Source organism: Pteropus vampyrus, unplaced genomic scaffold, assembly GCF_000151845.1.
Source record: "Pteropus vampyrus isolate Shadow unplaced genomic scaffold, Pvam_2.0 Scaffold2, whole genome shotgun sequence".
NCBI classification, from domain to species: domain Eukaryota; kingdom Metazoa; phylum Chordata; class Mammalia; order Chiroptera; family Pteropodidae; genus Pteropus; species Pteropus vampyrus.
Window position 1 is genome coordinate 33,305,653 of NW_011888783.1, and position 9,568 is coordinate 33,315,220.

A 9,568-nucleotide genomic window follows, 5' to 3' on the forward strand; every position below is an offset into this window, starting at 1 on the left:
TGTATATTGCTTTGTGTGTTCACCACCCAAAATCTAGTCTCCCTCCATCTCCATAAATTTGACTCTGTTTACCCTCTTTTTCCTCCCCCCACTTCCTTTCTCCTCTGGTAACCACCATTCTGTTGTTTGTGTTTATGAGTTGTTTATTTTGTTTTTCATTTGTTGCTTTCTGTTTTATATACCACATGTGGGAAATCATATGGGTCTTGTGCTTTTCTGTCTGACTTATTTTGCTTAGGATGATACTCTCAAGATCCATCCACCTATTTGATTCTTAAATAATATGCAGATATAGTTCGATTAAAATAATTTATAAAATCAAATAAATTGCAACAGCAAAAACTATTACAATGCCATTTTCCCCATCAGATTTCTCTGGTCCCCAGATACAACACCTCTATACGCTGATCTTTTTTTTTTTTTTTCCAGCTACAGCTGACATTCAATATTATTTTATATTAGCTTTAGGTGTACAGCATAGTGGTTAGACATTTATGTAATTTACAAAGCAATCCCCCCAGTAAGTCTAGTAACCACCTGGCACTAAATATAGTTATTACAATATTATTGACTATATTCTCTCTGCTGTGTTTACATCTCTGTGACTATTTTGTAACTACCAATTTCTACTTCTTAATCCCTTCATCTTTTTCACCCACCCCTCCAACCCTTCCTATCTGGCAACCATCAGTATGTTCTCTGTATCTATAAGTTTGTTTCTGTTTTGTTTGTTGATTTATTTTGTTTTTTAGATTCCACATATAAGTGAAATCATGTGGTATTTTTCTTTCTCTGTCTGACTTATTTTACTCAGCACAATGCTCTCTAGGTAGCAAATGGTAAGATTTTATTCTTTTTTTATAGCCAAGTAATATTTCATTGACTATACTGTGAATTTTAGGAAAGCATTGTCTGAAGTTCTGCTGTTGGCACCAAGCTGTATCTTGCTTTGCTATGTAATCAGTTATACAGACTTCTAGTCAAACTCTTATTGATTCATAAATTCTTACTCTAATTAATGTTTTATTTTAGAAAATGCAAAATTTTGGAATTTCAGCCTAATACAGAGTGAAGAGTGAAGATTCTACTGAAATGTAAAAAAATGGTAATAATAATTTGAAAATAATAATAACCAACACTTACTGAGCACTTACTACGTGCAAGGCATGTGATAAGAATCTACCGATAAATCAGTGTCACTTTATTCTTCTTCCACAGAATAAGCCATAGATAGGCCAGAAAAAATAGATAGAGCTGCTTGTTCTTTCATCCCTAGAAGGCATAATTCCAGATTAGCCTTAGAATGTCTGTTTCTTTTTACTTTATATAATTTTGCACTATATGTTTTTTCAAAATGAGGCCTGTATTATTTTTCTATTTAATACTATCTTTTAAAAACATAATGAGTAGTAAGTCACAATTCTTCTAGTGTTTGAGTACCAAGTAAATGATCTTATATGTACCTATCCGTTGGTCACAAGATCTGTGAAAATACACCAAATGAACAGGTATAATTAGTAAAGATAACAGAATGATGTTCACTTTTACTTACCACCATATGAATCACGGAAAGGGAAGAGGCATATGTGTTTAAAATATGAGATTACTTCTTAACATTTAACTAAAAAAGCATGATTACAATATGCTTAGTTTCGAATTCATATCAAGATATGGGTGACCCACAAAGTTTTTGCCTTAGCACAGAAGAGTGGAGAGAGATTAAATGAGTGAAAATTGTCTTTATGTAGAAAATTGTCAGATAATTTTTACAAAGCCAATGTCTTGCACTCTGATTTGCCTAATAGAGCATTATCTTCTAGTAACTTACTGATTTTCATTTGATCTGTTCTTGCTGTTCAGAGATCGAACCCTTTTTTCCCTGCATTCATACTTTCCTTCTAGGAGCCATGTGAGTAAATAGAAAATCAATAACCCAGTTACATATGAGAGAAGCTCTGTATTCCTAGCAGCTAGCCTTACCTAAGGAGAAAGAAAATGATGAATATGGTCTTGGCATACCCCCCTAATTTAGTAATAGAAAAGTGATGGGGCCTAATCTGTCTAATTAAACTCTGTGAATATCTTATCTAGTGTTACCATCAAATATTTTCACATATCACTTTATTTTACTACATTTTTAAAAATTGTTTTTAAAAATTGTTTTTTTCTGGATTTTATTCCTCTGTTTCTTTTGCATCAATACCTGTAACTTGCCTGTAGCTCACCTGATGAGCTGTATGAGAGTGAGCATGTTTACCTCTGTGGAGATGATAAATGACATGAAGAAAACAGTTACGGAAGAGTCAAAGCCCCTCAAAATCATGCTTATTTTCTCCTAAATTCTTTTGCACGAATATGGTATTAAACAGGGCTGCAATAAGTGAGAGATTTAATGTAAATTTGAACCCCACGTGCTGGAAGTTAGGTAAAATTCCATTATATTTGAATAGTTCTAAGCAAGCAATTTGTTACTCTTTATCCTTTAGTGGAATTGATGAACAGGTGGTTTTCAGAAGATCACTCAGTATATTTAGCTTCTGAAATATGAGCAACTCAAGATCTGATTGGCTGCTCTTGCCATGTGATAATTCAGAGCCCAGGCACCACGCTGGCCTTTGCCTGGGGTACTCAGGAGGGGAGAGTTGGGAGAGGCTTTGCTGCTGAGGAAATTTATTTGATAGATTGAAGGTAAGGCCAGTTTATGGGTTTTTCTGTAATGTTCTTTCAGGAAATGTTCCACAGCTTCCCTTGAAGTATTTTCTAAAGTTTTGGGTCAAAACTGGGGAATTAGTGATGGAAACAGTGACTGGGAAAGTCTGTAACTCCAGTGCCTTACTCAGGCCCTACTAATATCTGACATGTAGTGTGTGGTTAGAATCAAGTCCTATACTAACCAATTTATTGCTTGACTGAGTTGGTTCTCCTGTCTAACAAAATTTTGCCTTTGATTTTTTTCTAAATATATTAGTATACAAAAGGATCTATATCCTATGTTCCTATATTTATCTTTTTCTACTGGGCTTCATTTGCCTCAGAAGGAGTGGCAGTTTTACTAGCTTAACAAAACCAGCCATGGCAGGGTATTGGTTTACATGGCAAATATCTTTGGGCAAAGGGACAGCTGTTCCAAGTCATCATCCACTTTTATCAAGAGAGAGTCCCACTCTCTGGCGTCAAACTAAGAAGGCCTTGGGAGAGCTTGTCATTAGTTCCTGAATTAGAATCTTAGGCCAAAGAACCACAATCTTACATGTCCTTCAACCAATGCTTCAAAAATTTGTTATTTTCCAGGTTTGAACAAGAGCTTACAGAAACAAAGAAAAAAATCCATACAAGCCGATGGTGTTCGGGAAGAATATAACCCCGTTGCCTTGAGGTTTCTATTTTGCTTTTTAAATCTATTAATAGATGTATTTTTACAAGTTCTCCTTTGATGCATAAGATATACTGTGTACCATGTATTAGAACACATGGAGAACTAAGACAGCCTTCTTAGAATTCTGATGCTACAGAAAAAACTTCCAACTTCCGAAAGCTGAGTTGACCTTCCTTTCACTAAAATTTTTGTTTAAAAATGTTTCTCTCCAGGTATTTGGAAATTTAAATACTCTGTTCCTTTGAATCCAAACCCGCTCACTCCCTCACCTCAACTTTCTTTTGCAACTTGAACGAAATTGATCATGTAACTACAAGTAGCAATATCCAACAAATTCCCGAGGGAACCAAAAGAAATTTGAAGCTTCACTTTTTCAGAGCTGTATCTAAATGTCTTCTCTCATTTACCCTGCAAACATACATGAATATATAGAATGCATAACTTTTAACTTCTGTTTTTATAATGTTATAAAATGATTTCAGTCTTGAGGATAGAGTCTAATGTATTTTCATTTGTATGGAATATGAAAAGTTTGTAGGTGCCACTACTACTCTGGAAAAATGGCAGACGATGAAGAATATGAGGAGGTGGTGGAGGTAAGATTTAAAAAACTGACTCTGACAGCAAAGTATTTTATGTAGCAACAGTCAAAGCCACGTAGGTGAATTAATCATTCGAAAAATACATTGTCTATTATAACTTCACAAAGAGTCATCATTAAAGCATGAGAAAGGAGTATTTTATGTTCAGTTTCATTATAATTATGTGGGTTTAGAACTGAAAAGAAATATCACTGTTTCCCACTTTTGCTTTTCTTTAAACTCTCAAAAAAAAAAAAAAAACCACACACACACACAAAGTATGGGGTAAAGGCAAATTTCAATTTGTCTTTTCAAACTATTTTCTTCCCTACCTTTCAATCGAAGGGGCCAAGAAGATGAAGAGAAAGAGAAAGTTCTGGAAACAGAATTCTATTTCTTAGTGCCTGCATAGAAATAGAGGAAAAAGAGCAACTTACTCTTTGCTTTAACCAGCTGATTATCTATAAGATGATATGATTTAAATGTTCAGAATAATATATATGAAATTACACACATATGAGATTTTATATACCTGTATATGTGCATATACACACATATATAAAAATAAACTTTCGTGTTCCCAAGTGACAGCTGGAGCCACACTTTCCCATCAGCTCCATCATACTTACCCAAGGGAACAAAACTAGCTTTTGCATTTGCACTTTGAAAAAGAACAAAGACCATAGTGAGCATCTTGAAAAATTCTCTCCAGATTATTGGTGGGTGTCTGACACATTTTGCAAAGTTGTCAATTGTTTGTTTTATATTTATTTTATATAATTTTTTTTATCATGTTATGGTTTTTCTTCATCAGCTCTTGCCTTTAGCTGCACATCCATATAGATATACTGCCATTGAATCTGAAAGTGCTTAATAATTACCAACTAATCATGATGATCTAAATACATATACGAACCTTGAGGCAGTTCTAAAAATTTGTGCTCTTTAAAAAGAATGAAATTAACTTTAAAAGCTACCCAGAATCAAATTCCAAAAGAAAGTGCCAAAATTTGTCTTTGGAAGATTATTTTATAGATCAGTCTATATTTAAATGAAGAAAATTTTATTTTTTTCTACAAACAAAATTGTTGTTTTTTTTTTTTTGCTGAAGGGTATATACTTTTTAAAAACCCAGACCAAATTCCATGTAACATAACATTCAAACTCTCTGGCTTTAAATGCCACAGTCCACATCTTCAATGTTCAAAATTATTACTAGTGTGCATTTTACATATGTCCTTAAAGGTCAAATAATCACTATCAAGCACTAACACAATTATAAATTAAATTGTCTTCCCTATGATGGTAAAACCAGAAATACTTGTCAACCTCTAACTTAAGTATCTTTTGTTTTTCTTAAAATAATTGTGTTTATTGGTCATCGAAATAGTCCTTTGTGCTAGACTTGATTAATTTAACTAGATGAAGAGGCTATTTTTAGGCATCTCATCCTTTTTATTTTGTTGCCATTACTGCTTCTGGGTCTGACCAGCAGGTGCTAAACTTATAGACTTCCTGCCAGAGTGTTGAACCAAGGTCTCTCTGACCTCAAAAAAGATGACATGAAAATGGGTGGCAGAAGAGTTCACAAAACAGAAAAGAACTAGCTTTAAAAATATATCTCCTAGAGATCTTAGACATCTAAATAAAATTGTACTGTCACTCTCTACTCAAATTTAAACAAAATTGGAAAGAAATGAAAAGATGCAAGGATGTACTATCTAATTAGTGGCAAAGCTCTTTCTAAAAAGTGAGATTTGGCATACAAGTTAATGCCAACCATTTGGATAATGTTGCCTTTTTTATAAGCTTATTTCTAAGCTATATTTATCAATCGTGAGAGCCCACCAAAGGTAAAATTGGATGGCTACCAAAGAGCCGCTTTTACTTGGATGCTAAGAAAATTCAGGACGGCTGTGAATCATTCATTTTCGTTTAATATTTCTTCTCAAGTCACGGATGTTTTATGTGGCTGGAGGAATGGTTCCATGTGGATCAGTATCAAACAGTATTTTCTATAGTATCCTAATGATATTTCCCATGTGAGAAAGGCACAAAAATATAAAAGAGAAATTCTCTGTCCTGTAAGAACTTGTGATTTCTGTTGCTATGTATAAGGACACAGGTATAATTAGATTTCAAATTATAAAAAAATAAATAAATAAATAAAAATGCCAGAGCAAAGAAGGTGCAAAAGTGAGAGACATAAGGCAAGTTTTATACTAATCGTACTGCAAATGAAATAGAGCATGTTGCCTATTGACGATGGTTGAATAATTTGTTGAAAGTTCACTGAACCAAGGACAGAAGAAAGGAGGCCACTGAGGGAAATTTTGCACTCACTGTTTTTCCCTTTCCCCCCGAGTATATGTTTTGGTGTCAGAGAAAATAAAAATGAAGCATAAAATGTTATACATCTTGCTGACTAAGAAAGTAAGCCAAATGTTTCATTTTTCTCCCTTTCCTTGTGTCCTTTGGCCTAAACTAGTCTTTCCTCCTATTCACCCAGCTTTGTTGGGTGACACTGGGGACAGGATTCCACTCTCCTTACGCATCTGAAACAAAATGTCAGCCAATTCCTATCCACGTCTATTCATTGCTGGTGACGTCAGAAGTAGAACAGAAGTAGATTTGATTTCAGGCACCTCAGAGCCATCAGTGGCAAATTGCTGCCTAACTTTCCCCCATTTTGTGATGAGGAATCTTCTCATTTTTTTCTTCTCATTTCTTCCTTCTCTTGGCACTTGTAAATTTTCATTTTAGCACCTCTTTTAGGACCATCATATTGGAAGGGATTCACCCATCACTCTAGAAGAAATTCTTATTACTTAGTAATCAGGGTGGTATAGGGATAATTGAGATTTACATGTTGCCTTTGGATCTATTATTTCTATGATAGATACAATCCATTTAAAAATTTCGTTTACAGTGAGGTTTTCATTTGTTTTATTGTTAGTCAGCAAACAGTGAGTTTTATCACAGTTCCTCTCTGCCCAGCCCACACACTCAATATATTATTATTATTATATTCTTTTCTCAGCAAATTCTACCTCAGTACCAGAAGAAAAACTTACTTTTCCCAAGTAAAATAGTATCCTGTGATTAATAACTAGCCTCAGACACCTTTCTCATTACTCAGTGTCTCCTTGTCCAGTCTGATGGCATTCACTCCAGCTTCCTAAAGTTTCACAAATTTAAAATGGGGTCTAAAATATGAACAGGCTCCCTTATCTTTCCTCACAGATATAGCAAACCAGCTGAGCTAGTGAAATAACCCAAGTGGTTCAGCTGAGGCAGAGGAGAGGTGATTTCTTCTTTGGTTCTCACGATGACACTTTTGTGCTCTATTTATAGTACTATACAGAGGAGACAGTCTACGAAGAGGTCCCGGGTGAGGTAAGACCCAGCCCACATCTGCACGAACTGTACACTCATTAAAGCAGGAAAATAGCCTCCTCTCTCACACTCCCAGGGCCACAGAGCTGGCAAAAGGGAGAATCTGAGGGAGGATCACTCACCTATGTGTGCTCAGCAGCTGATGGTACAAGAATAACTATTAACCGTTTGATAGGTTTTATCGCTGTTATGCTATTCAACATAGCCAAGATGACTGGCTATGATTTCCCCCATTGCTTATATCGTGTTTTTGGTGTAGGTGATGCTAATTAGAGTAATGTCAGTGGCTATCACCACTCTGACTGCAGAATGACCTTGAACTTGTGATTTGCATGGGAACCAGCAGTTTTATTGTGTGGAGCTATAACTTGTAGGGCATCATATCCGCCAACACAGATGGCGCCCTCAGACCTTTGTCCTTGATGGTACCATAAAATGCTACTTAAATTTTAGCACATTGGGAATTCTGAGAAAGCCGTTCCCATAAATATTCCAAGTTGGAACTTTTTTCTTTCCAAGGTGAAATACTTTAATCATGCTTCATTTTCTTCATGGAGCTGTTTCTTTTAAGTATGGCAAACAATTATATGGATGGCTAACCCTAATGCCTACTAAGAGAGCCTGTGACTGCATGGAAACTAACATCTGTAGATGCTGTAAATTGGTTAGTTTCTCACGGTCAACCATATGTCATTAATAATGAGCAGAAAGGAGCCTATTAGCAATGCTCTGACAACACTAGAGAGAGTTATCATAGGTATGCCATTTCCCTTATTACTTAGGTTTCTCTTTGCAAAATTGATGCTAGAACTATTCCTTTGATACAGGCGATATTAGCTGTGAAGGAAATTATACTCTGAGATGGATTGGAGATATGGCTACTTATCTTTCCTTACGAACAGTATTTTTAACCTTGGACTAGACCCAAACTTTAGACCTCAGTTTCTTTCACTACAGCCTTTTGTAAGAAACAGTAATTTCCCACCTACCACATACATAAGACTGTTGTGAGGCTAATTACCCCATTATGTTATCATCATTATTCTTGTCCACCTAAGCATTTATTAGTGTAAATGGCTCTCCAGTTCACATTAATTAACTGACTAAGCCAAGAGAATGGTAATCTCTTGTAATATTGATGTGATTTATTTTTTTAAAGTTCATTATTCTTTGTCTCATACTACAGGAAAGAATGTCTAAATGCCTGAAGAATAACCAACCAACTTTTTCTTAGACTTATTTGAAACTTAAAATTAAAGTCAAGAACTCGAGCTTTATTTAATTGTCTTGATCTCTTGTTCTTTGATCCCAAGTTTGCTTTTACTTTACCTAGACAATTTCAGAAGATTTTCAAATGTTTAAGAACATTTTACTTCTGATTTTTATTCTACCTTAAAATGTTTGAGTTCCTTTCTGCAAATAAAATTTTAAGGCAATGTTGCAAATTAAGAAGGAATAACCTTTCCACTCCATGCAATCTTGAACAATCAGAATTAAGATTTTTGTAATATAATGTGCTTTCAAATGGATATTGTGTATGATTTTCTGCTTTGATCTGTTTTAATTACGGAGAAGTAACACTAGAAATATAAGTCTGACTTAAAGTCATAATATCGAGATCATGGTTATTACAGTTTTGACTTTTATAACAATGTTGAACTGCATGTCAAATTTTCAGACAATAACAGAAATCTATGAAACTACTACAACAAGGACAACAGTACCTGATTATGAGCAATCAGAACCTTTCAAACCAGCACTGGCCCAGCCAGCACCAGCAAAACCAGTGGAGAGGAAGAAGATTATCAGGAAGAAAGTGGACTCTTCAAAGTTCATGACCCCCTACATTGCACACAGTCAGAAAATGCAGAATCTCTTTAGCTCAGTAAGTTTTAAATGGCTTCTTCTAATTTGGTTTTACTATGAAGAAATTACTGCTCTTAACCAACCCTGTTTTGGATGCTGGCTGGATTTCATTTTTCAGGCTTGTATGAGATAAAAATTATTTTGCAGAAATATAAGCTCTTGTGAGTCTTGAATTTTCCTTTCCTGTAATTAATCTGTACCATTTAGACATTGGAGAAAGCATCCTTATCGAAATTATTCCTGCAAAATAAGCATAAGGCCTATTATGAAGCATTTACTGGTATTTAATCACTGTTAGCCAATCTAGAATAGTGAAATTATAGATTTAGTTAAAATCAGTTCATGGAAA

General features: G+C 34.8%; 1 protein-coding gene across 1 annotated transcript in view; it reads left to right on the forward strand.

The window, feature by feature from the left end:
- The first annotated feature begins 3,292 nt into the window (after positions 1-3,292).
- Positions 3,293-9,568, forward strand: part of NEB (nebulin) — a 201,993-nt gene continuing 195,717 nt past the window's right edge. The window contains exons 1-4 of the mRNA XM_011360291.2: positions 3,293-3,376; positions 3,908-3,972; positions 7,312-7,353; positions 9,032-9,119. Of these exons, the coding sequence (XP_011358593.1) occupies positions 3,937-3,972; positions 7,312-7,353; positions 9,032-9,119 (166 nt within the window). The 5' untranslated portion in view covers positions 3,293-3,376; positions 3,908-3,936. The remainder of the gene's footprint in view (positions 3,377-3,907; positions 3,973-7,311; positions 7,354-9,031; positions 9,120-9,568) is intronic.